At 37.6% G+C, this 18,793-nt stretch overlaps 1 protein-coding gene across 1 annotated transcript; it reads right to left on the minus strand.

The window, feature by feature from the left end:
* Positions 1 to 7,490: 7,490 nt before the first annotated feature.
* LOC5563713 (glycine-rich RNA-binding protein GRP2A) lies at positions 7,491 to 18,265 on the minus strand. The gene is made up of 5 exons (XM_001647953.2): positions 18,064 to 18,265; positions 17,669 to 17,993; positions 11,457 to 11,847; positions 11,289 to 11,390; positions 7,491 to 8,180 (listed from the first exon to the last, which is right to left on the minus strand). Exons 1-5 carry the CDS (start codon positions 18,070 to 18,072, stop codon positions 8,117 to 8,119), a joined length of 891 nt encoding a protein of 296 aa, XP_001648003.1. The 5' UTR covers positions 18,073 to 18,265; the 3' UTR covers positions 7,491 to 8,116.
* Positions 18,266 to 18,793: the final 528 nt, after the last annotated feature.

Raw genomic sequence — 18,793 nt, forward strand, 5'->3', positions numbered from 1 at the left:
TCAACATTGCACTACTACGCAGGCAACTGGATTGGTCTATATTAGTGATCCTTTATAGAGAGATAAGCGGAAGTAAAATGGAATGATTTGGCAACAGACCAGCAGTGCTGATTTTGCTCGGCGTCGAGAATAATATTGTAACACGGGCATGACTTCCTCATTGCTGTAAGTGTATTTTGTTTCGTTATAGATCTTTGAGCTACATATCAAAACTAATAAACAGCCAAAAAAATCAAAAACTAAAAATCGCATTGACAAAAATTCAAAAAAGTAAAACATTTCATTTTTTCGCTTTATGCAAAATTACTTTTACCGAAATAATTTCAAGCGGATTACATTACTCCTCAAGAAAATTTCAAAACAAACATAACGCATGTTCGTTTGGCTCACACTTTGACAGCTCTCGCTGCTCGATTGGCTCACACTTTGACAGAAATGTCAGCTTCCGCGAATCTCTCTTATAAACACTGAGAAAAATCTACACGTCAAGGTCGTGTGTTTTACTTATAGATTTGCGCAATGAGGAAAACCACATGATTTGAGTGTGGTAGCCATATGGATTTCATCATTGATTTCACGGTATAATAACATGTGTATCAACATTACGTTGTCATGTGAAACAAACATGAATTTCCAAATATTAAATCATGAAAACCAACTGATTTGCTTATTGAATTCGAAATGTAGAAGCTTCAGATAGTCATGTGTGATAGAACATAAATATCATGGGACTGAAAGAAGAAATTTGGTAGAAAAACTTTTGCTCCCCAAAATATGGATCCGAGGCTCCTCTGCTTGTCGCAAGCTCTCTTGGTTTTTTTTTCAAACTCGTGAGCCAGCAACAAGCGGGGCGCCGCAAATCCATAATTTGGGAAGCCAGGGATAAGCATTCCATTTTTTTCGAAACTGAAAGCCAGGAAAATCTGTTAGTGGAATCCGATTTTTCTATTAAACTATACATTATAATCAATGTTTTCTTATAGAAAATTCTACCTTTCTCGTATATCGGTCAATTTCACTAATAAAAGAAAAATCGAATTCACAAATTTTCATCTAACACTTTCAGCTTCGAAATTTGCTACTTCTCTTTGGAAGCATGATGATGACTGTCGTTCGACACGAGGTCCAACCGCAATTCAGTTCACTATGCATCCCATGGGTTATCACAAACAATTTAGAAGCTTTGAACATGGAAATCGATAGCATAGCTCATGGATTTCATCATAACAATCTCATTGCGCAAATCAATGAATCGACCAACTTGAACATGATGATTATGACACAAGATAACCATAAGCAAAACACACTGAATCCGTGTTGGGGTGATGATCTATGCGTCCATAGGTTGACACATACGAATCTGAAGAGAAAGCTTCGGGAACTTATGTGGAAAAAATATGGAATCCCTGTTGTCGGTTGATGAATCAATCCATGAAGCAAAACACAGGAATTTAATGTGTAACACACACGAAGTTTGCAAGAAAATCATAGCAAATCGATATGGACGTTCATGAATCAATCCATAATTTTAAACACACAGATCGAGCGTGTGGATTTTTATCAGTGAAGGATTTCTAGTCTATATCCTATAGTATACACTGAAACAAGCGTTGAAGTAATGAGAACCATGACCAAGTTGTGTACCCGTCCAGTACTGCGAGAGTGTGCTCTCACGAGATCTGCAGCAGCGAATTTATATTACACACGGGAAAAAAATCTGTGGTAAAAATTACTATTTTAGCTGACTACGCCCATTCTTGAAACTACCATGGAATTTCAGACCAATTTACAATGTTTGCGGTACATCCCACCACATTACTGGTACATTTGACAGAAATAATTTACAACAACCTGATTTCGACAACAGACATGGTAAAATCAAGCGCATTTCTGGTCTGCTGAAAATTGCCGGTGCGAGCGCTTAAGTTAACCCCCTAGAATGGTAGTTTTTACCGCACAATTTTTTTGCGTGCAGTCATCTCTCCCTTACTCGATATTGAAGGGACCATCGAGTTAGGGAGGTATCGAGTTACAGAATACAAAAGCAGTGCAACTGCGTTCCAAGGGACCATCGAGTTAGCCATGAAAATCAAATTTTACTATGGTTCTCTAACTCGATTTCGAGATAAGGAATATCTAGTAAGGGAGAGTTAACTGTATCAACGAAAAGTTGGCTTCCTTCTGTTCTTCTCTTGTTTCGTCGTTTTGAGTGTCCTTCGCTTCCGCATGTACACTCAAAAAAATCCAAACGTCATCAAAATCACGTAGATCATTCCGAATTCATTTTACCTCCACTTAACCTGACTAAGATAAAGATCACTAAACCATTCATAACCACCAAATAGTGACTCGGTAATGTTTACTGAGGTTACCTATCGCACTTACGGGGAATTCACGTAAGTGCCCAAGTTCATTTTGACATCTGCATAGTGTACGTACATTCGGTGTTGAGCTCAAATTCTAAGATGCCATCCGCTTGATTTTTGAAGAACTTCAGAAGCTGCTGTTGCTTTAAACACTGTGTAAGATTGATTTCAAGGTAAATATGCTTTGAATACCGAAGAATCCCTGCATTACTTTATATTTTATACCTGATTTATAATCTCTATCAATTACAGCACGCGAAGGATATATATGTATACAACAAGACAGACCAAACTCACAAAATTGGAAAACAGGATTTAAAATGCTCAGATTGACAATAAAAATATCACAATCTTTTAAGTTTGTTTACATTTTCCAGTTGGGAAGTAGTTTTCTTCCAAAGCCTATTAGAAATAAGATTGGTCTTTATTACAGTTAAATTTAATGCAAAACCATCTAGGTCCTATTGAAACGCTTCGTAAAGGCTACCGGAAAATCCACGTAGCTCTTACGTTTAGCGACGGTGGAATGGACGAACTTCCAAAGTTCATGCGTTCATTCTGGGCTACCTATGATTTACGTAAGAGCTACGTGAAAAGTGCGATGGAAAAAAATCACGTATGTTTTCACGTAACAATGACGTTTGGATTATTTTGAGTGTAGCTATATACCAAATTTCTCTCCCCCTTCGTTCAGCTGGCGTGGGCGAGTGGTTATGGTGCACGCGCGTTTTGAAAATTTTTTTGCTCGTGGGCATGGGTTCGAACCCCGTCGGCGGCAAACATTTTTGTTATTTACCGTCTGATAATTATCGCGATAAGTTTAGAGCCGATAAAGTTAGATCAGTGCATATGATCGGATCGATCTTGGCTTTTCGTCAGCACAATGATCAACAATTATAGCACTTCACGAAATCTGTTTCTCGCAAATAAAGGCGGCAACATATTGTCGGGTTGCTTGAAAAATACCTGTTTTCGTCTCATTTCCGCGATAATTTCATTCACTGCAAAAAAATATTTCGTGCTTAGTATAATGCCGGTGTATCTGCTGCAGTGATCGATTTCACTTCATCGATGTTTAATGTTTTTAACCATTTGTAACAGGTACGCCTACTAGGGTTCATTCAAATATTACGTAACGAACTCCTGCTAAAGCTTAGTATGCTGTTTCGCTCAAGAAAAGTAAAGAAATTCCTTGACTGAATGGGTCAAGGAATTTCCTACAGAGAGCCCCCTTTGAAGTGACATTTCTGCAGGTGAATTCCGGCGCACATTTTCTTCGAAGAGAAGAAATTTTCTTCCATAATCCACCAGCAAGAAAATTTTCTTTTCTTCGAAGAAAATACGCGCCGGAATTCGCCTACTGGACAAACATTTGAAAAGGGCCCAAGAGGTCTTGAACCTTTTTTTAAGAAACGTTGCTGTTGAGCCCTTTTTAGCCCGCCCACGCAAGTGGTGTTAGCACTATCAGAAAGATTGGTGTTAGCTCTTCCTGATAGTGGTATTGGTGAACGTGATCGAGTTGAATTGGGCTCAAGAGCGTCTTGCAAAGCCAATGTTTACCAATGTCGATGTGCCCTTTTGAAATGTTTGTCCATTTTTTCTCAACTGCGTGCTGCGATCAGAAAAATGTGATTTTCTTGACCATTTATTGGAAGAAATTTTCCACGCATCGAGATAGGCGATTCCTTTTCTTGTCAGTAGCAAACCAGCCTTAAGAGACGACATTCAATTACACGTATTTGTATTCAATATATACATTTCATTGAAAAATAATGAAAAATTTAAAGAACTACGACTTTTCAGGTTATTAAATTAATCGACCGCAGAATCACAAAAAAGGGGAATTTCATTTGTCACTACTTATGGTCGTTCACAGTTTTAATTTATCTACTTGGTCCCGACAAACTTCGTATAAGGCTATCCATGAGGGCTTTCCGCGATAGGACTGACAGCTAAAAGTGTGCATGCAACCGAAACGGAAGGGAAAACAAAACCGACCGCGAAACGTCAAAATCTCATGGTAAACAAAAAACCAGCTGATCGCAGCTGTCTCATGGATTGCCTTATTGCTATCCTGTAGGCTGTTGGGAAAGGTCATGTTATCCCGCATACAAAATTACACATTAGTCTTCTCCCATTGTTTCGATTATTCCGGAGACTTTCCCAAGCTTTTCCTCGAACTATCACGTCGCATCTCTTGTCAACTTCAACTGTGAAAAACTCACGTCAATCCGTTCACCCGTTCTCAAGCTATTTCGTGACATACAAACACCACTCCACTTTCATTTATATATTGATATATAGATAAATAATCTTCCTAACAGTGTCCTGCGAAACAGTGTTTTTAACAACTCTAATCTTAAAAATGTTTCATTTTTGAATAGATTAAAATTTTAGATGCAAAACATCATTTCTGGCAAGCATACAGAATCTATTTCATCTTAAAAGAAAGAGTTAGACAAAAATGATTCCATTACGATGAGTTCTAACGTAAATCGATTCAAGGCCACAATGTTTTATTGCTTAAATAATTCACTTCTTAAAAGTCGATTTAATCAGTTGCACATTAACCTCTCTACCGGTAGCATAATTGTTAACCACAAACATAAACTTTAAAATTGCGATGCTTTTTTGATGGGATGCACCAATTTTTCTCAAGTTCTCAAAAAAACTCATCTAGTTTTGGAATCTATGTCGATTTTAAAGCAGTTTCTAGCACCACTCTGTGCATATACGGATGTTGAAAACTTCAATACTTTTGAGGAAAATGGTGCAAAAGACCGAATAACAAAAAAAAAAAATATCGCAATTCACATATTAAAAAAGATTGAAAAATGGTGCCACTGGCGCAAAACGTCCTTATGCGAAATGTCCCACCACCGGCAGAGAGCTTAGTTATTCTTATTTGGATCTAAAGGCTTGTTAGCCTGTCATTCGTCAATCAATTGCTGCTGTAATTTCAAAGTTCATAGTTAAAAATGATATAAAAAAGTATCACTATGTACGCTTATATATAGAAAGTATGTTGATACTTTTTCAGCTATGTCAGAGCAAAACCAACTGATTTTTATTAATTCAATATCGTGAGTTGAATGAGCCACAATCATCGATGATGAATACAAATTTCAATGCCGGCCTTAAACAGTCAAGCAATTACATCAAAAATTTATTAAAGATATTTTTCATGTTTTTCATTGCCAACATTTGGAAGCGGGTCAAGAAGATTTAACTAAAAATAAGCTTTCGTAAGTTTAAATGAATCAGTGTCGATTTAAAAGTTTGGTTTTGGATTATGCATTATCAAAATTTCGATATTATTCTCATCAAATCATCAAAATTTGTATGCTTACCCTTATTCCAATTTCCAAATTTTAGATTTAATTGCAAAAATAAAACTGAACCAAAATCAGGAAAATTGGTCGCGAATTGTCAAAAACATGAGCATGAAAAAAATATTACCTTAGTTGATGGTGCAAATATTTTATCATAAGTGAATGTTAAAATACTAAAAACGCACTCTGAAAGACGATCTGGAAATTACTTGCAAAGAGAAGCATGGGTAAGTTATAGGAATCTAAAAAAACACTGTTCCAAAAATACGGGACAAACTAAGAATTTTCAATAAAACGACGGGACATCCCGTCAAGGTCGTGAAAACGGATCTGTTCTGTTAAATACGGGACGTATGGTCAGCCTATGGCTGTGCCAGTGATTGACGTAGTGTTTGAACACAGCGTAACAAAAATGACACTTTTGCGTGTCTCAAGGATCAAATCATGTATCTTTAGTAGATTTGGGATTGCTGAATCTGATACCGTTTTCAGATATATACCAGTACGTCACATTTTTTAGCTACAGGTCGCCAAAGTTGTGTATAACACTGGTTTCATTGATATATGTATACATAAAATTTAACGTTCAACGCTCCTTCATCGTAATCATCATCATCATCGAAACTTCGAAAGCAGTTTTTCTGTTCAGAACTAAAAATTATTCAATGAAAATGTGTTCCCTGTGAAAATAGAATACAGTGAACCCATTTTTTGAAAATTTTCTTGATTTTTAACGAGAAAACTGCTTTGGAAAATTCCGAAATCGATGACGTATCCTGTCCCCTTGAAGTGTGATTTATCAAGCTTTTTTTGTGATCTAATCCACCAAGCATGCAAAATAGAACTTGAACTTCCGTTTCAGATACAATTTAGATTAAATCGATTTTTTTCAGCATGCTTGCAATCTAAATACAAAATATTTCGTTTCTTTTATATGGCAAAATATTTAATTTGTTTACCGGCATATCGGTCTATTTTGCTCAAAGTAAGAGGGAGCATGGATAAGAAAGCAATGAATACTAGAAGGATAGGTACCGTAAGGGAACGGCGAGAGAAATTGGATTAGATGTTGAAGAGGGCATACCATATGAAACAGTATTACTTACAACGTCCTTCCTTGTGGCTAACGTCCCCTATGGGAACGGCTTGGCGTGTTGTTAGAATAACACTACTAATACAGCCAACAGGAAGGCAGTTTCAATCGCCCATATACCCCTAATACTGTTTCCGATCAAGCAGGTTCAATCGATCGGTGGCTTATATTTTGGGGAATCATTATACAGTCATATCATGCGTATTTCGTTTGTCCATATCATGCGTAAGATCGTAGATCTAGAGAACTTGAAAACCGTTCGCGTTCAAAAATTTGATTTGATCGATTGATTGAATTTATTTCATTTAATTAACGCGTGATGTTAACAAAATGCTAACGGTTAAAATGAATTCTAAAGGAAATCGATAAAAATAAAATTACCGGAATCCAGGAATCAAACCCAAACAAGGCTTCACTTTGTAGCCATGGACGATATAGCCAGGCTTTCAACGCTCATGATCTTTTCAGTACCAAATAATTAACAGTTAAACACTAGCGGCACTGAATAGGTAGTTACATATGTGTTAACTTAATGCCAATGAAAAAATAATAATGTCCGGTGATATTACGCACTAACAGGTAAAAGCATCAATTTCCATAGAATGACGAAGAACCACAAGCGTACAACACAACAAATGTGGAACTTCGTACATAATGTCCCCAATACGCTTGAGTTCTACGACACTCTACTCTATCCAATAGAGAGTTAAATCGATTATATTTAAATAGTTCTGTTCTTTTATAAGTAAACGGTATTCTGTTGATTTGACACACTTGCTAAAAAGCTACGATCTCGCTTCCATCAAACCAACTGTGTAGTGGGTTTAGTATGATGCAGGAGCAGAAGGGCCTGGCGATTTTCTGTATTTCTCGAATACTTTATATCATCTTTATTAAAACGAAAAAAATCTATGCTAAGCATCGGTAATGCTCAAACTTAAAGCTACGAAATGTCTACTTTAGCCAGAAATGTACTAGTAATAAGTTGTTTGTCGTTTTATGCACCATCAGCCAAGACAGGCTCTTAGTTCTTGGAGGTGTGACATTAGAAGATGGGTCGACCACAACGGAAGTTGAACAGCCGGACGGCAGAACGGAAACAGTGATAACTAAATGTAAGTGTAATAATAGCTACATAGGTAATATGCATCAGTGGGTTCGAGCTGAAAGGAAACAGCAGCGAGCAAACTTCGTTCTCGGATGAATGGTGGCGCTCTTCTTGACTTTGTATAGATTCCTCATTCCGGAAGGAGTACAGGCACACAGCGGATTCGTGGGGGGCTTAGATGTGTGTGTGCTTGTGAGGTGGGAGCGGTTGGTTGCGCTTACTGCATCCATCGTTGTTGCTGTTGCTGCGGTTGCGGCGGTGGCGGGCCACGTGTTACATTGCTATTAAGAATAGACGTTAAAATTAATGTGTGGATGAACATTTTCCTCGTTCATGATGAGAAATATGGAACAAAATTAAAATTGCGGTTAGTTCATGAATCTTTTAGAGATGAATGCGATATTAGCAGATGTAATACAAATTTGATGTGAAGTTATTAGAGTTTGCCCGTAGGAAATGATGCATATGAACAACCTGATATGTATAAAATTTTGCTATTATATCAAGTTTGAAATACTATAAACCATTATCCAAATAGAGAAAAAATGCAATTCAATAGCAAATTTTACCACTAGAGAAAAATAACACAATATCAAAATTAGGGTTTCAATGCTAGTAATGGACCCCTTAGTAGCTGAAATTCATTCTAGACGCTTTTCCGCAATGATATCTCAGACGCATATACGTTTTGTGGAGTCTAACAATAAATTCAATGTCTTTACTTCATAGTACGTCTATGAAACATACAAAATCATTCGATTTTTCCAGCGAAATATGCATTTGAAAAACGGTTGTCCGAATGCCTATTATGGACCCTCCCGGGGTCCATAATAGGATTGTTTACAAATTTGACGTTGCGTATTATGGACCCTCCATTTGATTTCCATGTAATCCGGCTCGCTGCCGACGAGCCTATTATGGACCCACCTGGAAATGCGTATTATGGACCCTCTTGTGTGGTTTCATTTACAAAACTGTACAAATATCTGTATTTATGCGTCTCAAACCAAGAATTTTGCCTGAAACTGCTGACTAACAATGTAATCGAAGTTCCCCCGGTGGATTTTCATAGTAATAAAGTTGCTTTGAGTGTTAATTTTATGTTTTTCTGTAGGGGGTCCATAATACACAAAAGGTCCATAAACGGCATCGACTCCCTAGTTATTTGATTGATTTAAAGAAGAGTTGAAATAACACAAAATAATAATATACAGTCGACTCTCCATAACTCGATATTTAAGGGATCATTGACTTATAGAATTATCGAGTTATAGAACATAAGGACACAAAAAATCAGAAAATCAAACATAAAATAAACATTTGGAGAAATCACTAGAAGAATCCTTGAAGCATTTCCTTGAGAAATTCATGAAGAAATTGTTGAGCAACCTGTGAAATAGTCACGTAACAATCTCTGAAGCCATCTTTGGAGCCTTTGTAAAAAGGTGACTTTCGTGACTTTTTTTTTGAAAAAAGAACACTAAAAACAGAGACCAAATCTCTAAAAAGAAACCTACCGTGCGAGCTCCATATTATAGACAGTTCCATATTCTGAACAGTCTGCGACAAACCTCATGATTTCAATCTTCTAATCCAAATTTTTGCACAAAAACTTATATAACATACATCAGCTACATATTTTCTTATCGTATATCCGAGGCACAAATTTATTTTGGCAATATTTCACGTGATTTGACGAATAATAAAGTTCGGACTTTGACAAACGTGAAAAAAAAACATGGCCGCTAAGCCTGTGCACTAAGGCGCCGGTCAAAACATTTGCTTCATTTTGGGTTGACAATATGATGAAATTACATTCGTAGCTGCTGGAAACTGACCGGTAAGAATATATCTTCATATTATTTACAAATATTTGGAGCTACTGCGTGCAATCTCTGATTAATCAAGTGTTCAAAGATCGGCACCAAATGTTGTTGATTGATCCTTATTATGAACAGATATGCCGTGGCAAAAAAGAATCACCGTACACGACCCGTGGAAGCTGGAGAGGGCTATTACTTTTGTCAGGAAGGGGTTTTCGACTAGAAGCACGGCAGGTCTATACGGAATTGCTGTCAGTATTCTATACTCCAAGGGGAAAAATCTACTATACATAACCGTCCAGGAAAACCAACCATATTGTGGGAAGAAGATGAGGATCGCATATCGGATTATATAGTCCGGTCAGCTATATCTGGCTTTTCCATCGACACAAGCCGCTTAAGAATATTGGTAGGTCAGTACATGGTTCTTTCCGGAAAAGGTGACTTTCTCCAAATAACATTCCGGGAAGAAAATGGATTCAGTTGTTTTTGTACCGACATCCGGATATTTCGAGATGAATCCCGGGTTGTCCGACATTTCGTGGTAAACCATTCCGCGGTCAACCATTTCGCGGTTTGTTTCATTTTGCAGTTTACCGTCTTGCGGTTAGTACCATTTCGTGGTATGCCGTTTCGCGGTCTATACCATTTCGCGGTGTGGTTTTTCCTACGAGTTGAACTGAAAATTGTTGACATTATCACTAATAATGTTTTCATCGGTGATTTACCCTTCTTTTGAACACAGGCAGTCCTTCAAATTGCACTGTTAAGTTAGATGAAACATCTCGGTCCAAACCGCGAAATGGTAATGACCTCGAAATGACATGCCGCCAAATGGTACTAACCGCGAAACATCGTACCGCGAAATGGATTACCGCAAAATGTTATAAAAGCGGATCTCGATCTAAACAGCAAAGGAAGCGATCAGGTCCGCTTAAAAGGCCTGGAGAATTGCTAATAGATTGCCTCTTTGAACTGCTGTTATGAACCATTAATAAATATCATTGCTTTTTTTTTGATACATATGGATTTATTTCTGTCTATAATTAGGAACACTTTTGTCCATTATTAGGAACACTTCCTTATTGACTGTTCGGAATAAGGAACATGGGCACGGTTTTCAAAAATAAATCGTCTGACTGATCCCTTATGATTATGCAACCAATATCGAGCCATAAGTTAAAATATATATTTAGCACATGCGAAGGTAGTCAATACCGACGACTAAAAAGAAAACCTCTTCTTTTACATAAGCCATTATTTTCAGATTTTCTTAAGCGTTCAGAGTATGGTACCGGCACGGTACTACCACCTTGTTCATTGTAGAAAACTTAAGGTGTTTCGAAATACCTATTCTCATTTCTATACAGTAACCATAATGAAAACGAAAAAGAAAATGATTTATAATGTGCCCTTATTCCAATCGATTAGAATGAATTATATGGTGTGAATAATTGATGAGAATTGAATGAAGATTGGCGCTGAAAGAATGCATTTAGAATGGTATACATAGCCGATACTTGTAGTTAATGTAGAAATAGTCATTTTTTATTGCATTAATCTTACCGAGACGCGTCGCTTCCCAGAGGAGGAAAGGCCTGGTTATAATTGGCTGTTGCTTGAGCTACCACTGCAGTGTTGCCTTGGCTGTAAATTCCTCGGTTGACGCTGTAAGAAATAGAAACATGGTAAGTCTCAATAATTAAACAGATTCACGTTCAAAAAGTCTCATACTAGGGTGCTGATGGTCCAGCCGGAGTATCCCCTATGCTTCTGCGTACGAACGGATCCTTGAAGGAACTCATAGCGAGCCCGCCGGAACGAGCACCGCTAAATTTATCTGCGCTCTCATTGGGCAGCGCAAACCCACGTCGATCCTCACTTTGTTGTCCTCCGGAGAAGCGACTACCGCCAGAGCCTCCTCCCCTTCCGCCACTTCCACGGTCACTGAAGTCTCCACGACCGCCACCGCGACCACCACGGAAACCACCTCCGCCTCCGCCACCGCCTCCCTGGTTCTGACCGTCAAAGCTGCCTCCTCTACCGGCTCCACCTCCGGAACCGTAAGGCTGATTGCGCATATTGCCCCGGTTGTTTCTCATCGGACCTCCCGAACGATCGCCATCTGAAAATCACCATTCCGTTAGAATTCTCTTGAACTTCATCAGGGTGTATACTCGTTTACTGGAATTAAATTCCCTGTATTCCTGTCAATTTCAGGTTCAATAAATGCTCTAAAATACATACATGATCAGCGATAGTTAATTTTAGATGACTAAGAACTAATTTTTAAAAATAGTTATTAAACATCTTCGAAACACTTGAACAAAATATCTATCTATCTATCTATCTATATAAATAAAAATGGAGTGGTGTTTGTATGTCACGAAATGGCTTGAGAACGGGCTATCGGATTTTGAAAAATCTTCCATTGTTATGTCCCTAAAGTCTTCCGACGTGTTTGTGCATATAAAAAGCCCACGATATTGAACGCAAAAATCCGAAAAACGGGAGTGAACGGAACTGTCATTTTGTACGGGACTTTCCATGCCGTTTTTCAACAGCCTACTTGATGGCAAGACGAAGTTTGCTGGGTCCACTAGTCTAATAATAAGTTTGAAAGTGTTTTAAATTTGTTTAAGATGACTAGTGATTCATAATTCGATGCTTTTAAATACTTGTTTTTTAAAAGCATCATCGTTTTTGAAAAAGCTTTAAAATATATATTTATTTAGTAACCGCCAATCCCCATGATCCAGGCCAGTATGTTTCCACTTTTGTTGAATTGGGACAAAATTGTCCTTGCACCAAGAGCTCCAAGAGTGGACGTCAGGTTTTTTTTTTTTGGAAAGAAGTATACCCAACCATATGCACCGTTTTTCGGTCGGAAATATTTGCTCTTATGTGTGGAGTGTAATCAGCACTTCAACAGTGCGTAATGGGTAAAGTAATCTAGGGGAAAAGCACCAATTTTTGACCCATTCATACATTTTTGGCCTACTTCGTATGAAAATCCGAAAATTGACATAGATTTGTTGTGGGTCGAAAATTAGAGCTTTTCCCCTACTTCTATTCAGATTGGCACTAATTTTCGACCCACAAGAAATCTGTGCCAATTTTAGGATTTTCATACAAATTGGGCCAAAAACTTATGAATGGGTCGAAAATTGGTGCTTTTCCCCTAGTCAGGCTGCAATAAAAGCTCTTGCTTCGGCCAACTCAAGGTCGAAGCTTGTTATCGCATGACAAACTCAAATGGAGGAACTGAATTCAGTATCTGTAAACCTTGTATGGCACCTGGCCAGATACCACTGACTATATCTCCATGAACTCTTATAGAAGCTCTTCCAGAACTTTTTCCTGGAATTCATCAAATTTCTTACATTTCCTTCCAGTTATTTATGGAAGAATCTTTGTAAAGTTTTCTCAGAAATTCCACTCTCACTTTTAACCATGATCTCCGAGGCATTTTTTTCAGAAACTTCCAGAGATGAATGCAAATAGGACTAAGAGCCAGTGTAACCAAACTAATATTGTTTTTCAGGATTGACTAAAATAATCAAATAGTGATCAAAAAGTGATATCATAATCACAAACATTAGACAAAAATGTATGTTCAGAAACGAAAACATGATCCTTCTAATCAGAAATATCGACAAACCTTCATATTATGTAAAATTAAAAAGGAAATTAACTTTAGTAGTTTGAAATAATTCTTAACAGTTATCTTTGAACGCATACAAATAATATCACCGAATTACAATAAAGTACTGACCCGATTTTGTCAGACCCTTTTAGCGGGGAGCTTTTTGTTCTCACCGATTTTAAATCGATTACCTATTAGACGGGGTTGGTGGTCTAATGGCTACCGCTTCTGCTTCATAAGCAGAAGGTCATGGGTTCGATCCCAGGCCCCAGTCCCAGTCTCTTTCCTCGTACTTTGTAGTTGTATCTTTTACTTGCTTCTATCTACCACTCTTAATATATCACAGTTGATCTATCACAGTTCATAGCATTTGCTAGAACCCGAGACGGACAGAAATAAACCGTTTCCCTACGCTTCCATTCTTTCATCATTACAGCACGCCTTTCCTTACGCCAGATACATACACGGGAAAAAATTCTGTGGTAAAAATTATTATTTTAGCTGACTACGCCCATACTTGAAACTACCATGGAATTTTAGACTAATTTACTATGTTTACGATATATCCCACCATATTACTGGTACATTTGACAGAAATAATTCACAACAAACTGATTTCGACTACGGACATGATAAAATCAAGCGCATTTCTGGTCTGCTGAAAATGGCCGGTGCGAGCGTTAAGTTAACCCCCTAAAATGGTAGTTTTTAGCGCGCAATTTTTTTGCGTGTAGGCAGTCTGCTAACCAAACCAGCAAGCCTCTCTGTCATAAAAAATACCCAACCTCTTCCCGCATCAACTGGCGTAGACGCAGTGGTATTTACGGTCTACCGTGGGAGCAAGTTGAATGCATCATCAGCTCCTTCCCCTTCTCCTCATTTGTCTGCATTCTGACGTGGCAGGCACCATTGTTGCCTAAAAATAGAAGATCACCAGCACTTATACACTGAGGGTGTCTGTTAGTCCCAAGCAGTCATCTGGTTCCTTGTGTAAGTGCAGCTGATCTGGCGATACTGGAGAAGCTACCACGGGCGGCTAATCATGCTCAAGCTCAACCTCACCGATTTTCAATCGATTATTGCTCTTTGAATCTTTTTTAACCTATTTCCAGTTATTATGAATATACATGACATAGGAAAGAAAGAATTCCGATAATTTGTTCACATTTTGAAGGAGTGTTGAAAAAATATTTGTAAAGGGGCTTCCAAAATCTACATAGATGAATGTAGATATAAAACTTCATCAAGTCTAGAGACAGATTGTGCCTAAAAAAATCTGTTACGAGACGAATAAAAGGCATAGACTACAATTTTGAATCGCGAGTTCCAATCAGTACTCTATATATACCATATATGGTAGAGAAGAGCTTCTAGAAATTCAAAATTCATCATCTCTGAAGTAAGATATTCGTGAAAGAGTTTATGGCAAAATGTTTAGTCAATAATGGTGAACTTGTTCGTCAAAATTAATTGCAGCTTTTCCACATGCAATAGAGTTGTAAAACGGATTTCTTAAATAAATATTTTATGCATTTCTTGAGAAATTCCACGAAGAGTTTGAGAATAAATCTACGGTGGTAAAACAGAATTTGTGATGAAATCGTTACAAAATGTTAAGATGAATTTCTGAACGATCTAGTATAATTCTTGATATAATCGAGAATTTTAAAGTAGAAGGGAAGAAATTCCAGTTAAAGTTTATACAGAATGTAACACTAGAGACTATCAATCAGCATATTTTAAATTGATTTCGAAACAATAAGCCTATGTTCTTATTTGTGATCTAATAGAAATAATTCCTGAACAAGTTTGTCGTTGAGCTTCTTTTAAAATGAAGATCAAAGATTCGCCGTTTATGACTTCCTAAATTTCAAAGTAAATTTACTAGGCAGTTCTGTGCCATTCAAGTACATTCGTCAGAAAAATCAGCCATCATTAGAATTTTTAAATTTTACCAGAACTTCTGTCACAAATTCGTTTCAAAATCAACTAATAAATTTTAGATATTCTCTCGGAAATATCTGAGTAATATTCATCTGAATTCTTCTTGTGTAAGTTGACAAAGATCCCTCCCTTTCTCAACATATCAGATCAAAAAAATGTTTTTATAAGAACACTAAAAACCATTAAAAATTAACTATCCTGCTGTTTTAGTTTAGGAGCTGATCCAGACTATCATTGCTTCATCATCAAATCATTTTCATTTTCATTTTTCATTTTGCAGCGTTTGGTGGGGCAATGAGAGCGCAAGTCAGTCCAAAGCCGGGGTAAGGGATAGGTAATGGCCGTAATAGTCTATGCGGACCACTTGAACACCATCGGAAAGGATAAGAAGGGTTGGGGTAGGGTATAGGGAATGGAGAAGACTTGACACAGTAATGCGATTAATGCTGCAAAATGTAAATGTGCTGAAAGCAATTTAATTTGAGTTTTGAAGTTTGATTTGACTTATTAAAATTCCAAATAGATCGGCCATTGTACAAGTAAGAAAGAATATGCTGATCGCTTTCTAGAAATTTTATAAACAACAAAATAACAACAATATGAGAGTGATGCTAAGGGCTGCTGATGGCACAATGCGACGCTTTAGGAGATTTTGATACTGAATGAACATTACTATACAGAGCGCAATTTAATCGATGGTGATAACTTTACAAACTTTATCTGTTTTTACACTGATTGACGATGCTGATTTACATAAAAATATTTTAAAAATAATTGATATTATTAGTTCATTTGTTTGTGTGATCTAAGTGTTAATAATGGAAAAATTTTACATACCCTTGATAATAATACTTCCCTGATCAGAAATATTATATTTTGAGCGCCCTTTTCGAAGCTATTCTATCCAGGTATCCATGTACTGCTTTCAATCCTGAAATTATTCTTATTGTGCATGCTCATGCATTATATTAGTGATGATCATAATCATGCAACAGATAAGAAGGAGAGAAAAAGAGAATATAGGAACAGTGATTAGTAATGAGTTAATTATGTAGTTTTGTTAGAATTATAAACAATTAAACAGCAGTAATGAATAACTTATAAAATTACTTTGCAGCATAGCTGAGCCTTTCGGAACGTAAGACCGATGTATAAAAATAATTTGTTTCGAAATTGTCCGCGTGGTCTTCTAGTGCCCCTATTAGATCAGAATCAGTCATAGACATACATATCGAATGCTCGCCATGACCCTATGACCAACATTTGTATATGTATAGACTTAGCTGATGTGGCTTTTCTAATAGGTAGTTCTTTCACTCATTGATTGTCTTCAAAACCTTGTCAAGTATAGAAAATTGATTTTATTTCATTTATTACTACATTAAAGCTACATTGTACTTATTAAGTATTAGGTATTATTTTATGTTTTTATCACTATTGATATTATCAAGGCCAGAATTCCCAGTGAGTGAAGAATTTTATAGTACTAGAACACCATAGAAGATCGCTTAACATTACCTAATCATGGAACGGCTTTTTGCTCTATTATTTTAGGTAGATGCTATTGATCTCCCTTTGCTCCTATCCGCAACCCGGTGCACGCGCCCTGTTGGTTTTCGAAAACCTCGTAGAAGATTACAAACCGTCAATGGCATTCCCAATTACTACCCCACATTGCACATTCAAGGGTCTGATTGTGCTCCTAACCCACCCTCAGTCTGTAATCTTCTCGCCAGTTTGAAATTATATTTTCCCGAAGTGAAAGTAATTTTGATGAGTGATAGCGTAGTGCAGCCCAACTGCATAGTACAGTAGTTTAACCAGAATCTTTAGGTCAGAAGATAAAATCTAAATTTTGTAATAAAAAGGTTGCCATTGCTTTGAAATTTACCCAACATCTAATCAAAACTACTAACAACAGCGATCAATTATCAAAATTCATCGCTCCCTGGAAAATATAATCCCAAGCCCAGGGACTATCATTGCTTCATCATCAAATCACGAAAATAGTGACTTTAATTGCCATTTTTTCTGAAAAAGTGACTAGTGACTTTTTGTTACAAATAGTGACCTTTTAATGACCATGTCGAAAATAGGGACCGTCTCCAAAAAGTGAAGCGCTACCGGGAGCGTGTCATTTGGCATAACCAAAATTATAGGTATCCCTTTTTTAAAAATATGCCTGTTGTTGATGAAATTTGTTTATGCCAAATGAACCAGACCCCGCGCTACCAGCCCTGCATAAACTACTGCCAATAATGTCCCTGAGAATTTCAGGTTTTTTTTACTAGGTTGAATAAAACTTCCTGACAAATCCAGGTAGTAGACACCCTCTCCATCCCCCACCCCTACTCACCATCGTAGCTCGGTCTGCTTTGCTGGTTGAAGCCTCCCCTACCGCCGCGGAATCCACCACGGCCGCCAGATTCCCTTCCTTCTCCTCCGCTACCCGGCGCACGCTCCTTGGTCCTGCCGCGTTCCACATTTATGGTCACTCCCTTGAAGTTGCTGTTGTGCAGCGCTTGGATCGCATTATCCACCATATCCGGGGTTTGCATGTGCACGAAAGCGCACCGATTCATCACGTCGCACTCCGTCACGACACCGTAGGTCTCGAAAAGGCGCCGGATCTCTTCCGGTTTCGTGGCCGGAGGCAAGCTGCCAACGAAGATTTTATTGCGCTGTCAAAAAGAAATCCGGGATGAAACACCACTTGAAAGTTTGGAGGTTGGCTGCATCGCGCTCACTTACCGGCAGCATTTTGGCTTTTTGTCACTCGATACCAATGGAAGCTGGACGATTCCGAACCGGATTATGTGCCAATCGTGAGGAAAATGATAATAACTACCGAACTAGAAGCGGATTTTTGCTGGATGTTTTATTTTTGCTTGATCCCGGCGAAAGAAGCGCGGCCCGCACAAGCACTCTCCAAAATGATGGAGGAAAATGACTCTGTGAATGAGTGACTTTTCGTGAGTGCTTGACAGCTTGGTTTGGTGAGCGACTACCAGGGATGGATTTACTTTTCTGATAAATTTGATTCCAGTAGTTCATGCGTGTACTAGAATTAGGGCGAATGTATGGTAAGACCGTGTTAGTTTTCCTATCTCTCGCCTCACTCTAACAATTTTCATCAAAACTTTGCAGAAACAAATCTGTAGTTTAAGTGAATCGATGAAGCTGAAAATTTAATGGGTTGTACACTAAAAAAATTGAATTATATGATACATTTTTCACACCTATATATGGAGTGGTACTTGAGATTTGCTTCTTCAAATGGATAGGGTGATACATGCAGAGAAAACAATTTTAATATCAAATACATTCTGTACCACAATATATCTGTATTATTTATTTATTTATTTATTTATTAATTTGTTTTTTTATTTCTCGCATACTCTGAGATAACGCCCTAAAAGCCATTGGTAACCACGTGTGTAGCTCGTTGTTTCTGAGCAAATGAAAGAATAAGCACCCAAAC

The sequence above is a fragment of the Aedes aegypti genome, chromosome 1 (assembly GCF_002204515.2).
Source record: "Aedes aegypti strain LVP_AGWG chromosome 1, AaegL5.0 Primary Assembly, whole genome shotgun sequence".
Taxonomy (NCBI): Eukaryota; Metazoa; Arthropoda; class Insecta; order Diptera; family Culicidae; genus Aedes; species Aedes aegypti.

Bases quoted from the DNA above. Each gene is read 5' to 3' on its own strand.
- LOC5563713 (XM_001647953.2), bottom strand. The intron at 11,848-17,668 runs GTGAGTAGGGGT...GGTGATTTTCAG, and splicing joins AAGCAGACCGAGCTACGATG to ATGGCGATCGTTCGGGAGGT. The intron at 8,181-11,288 runs GTAAGATTAATG...TATTCTTAATAG, and splicing joins CTGGGAAGCGACGCGTCTCG to CAATGTAACACGTGGCCCGC.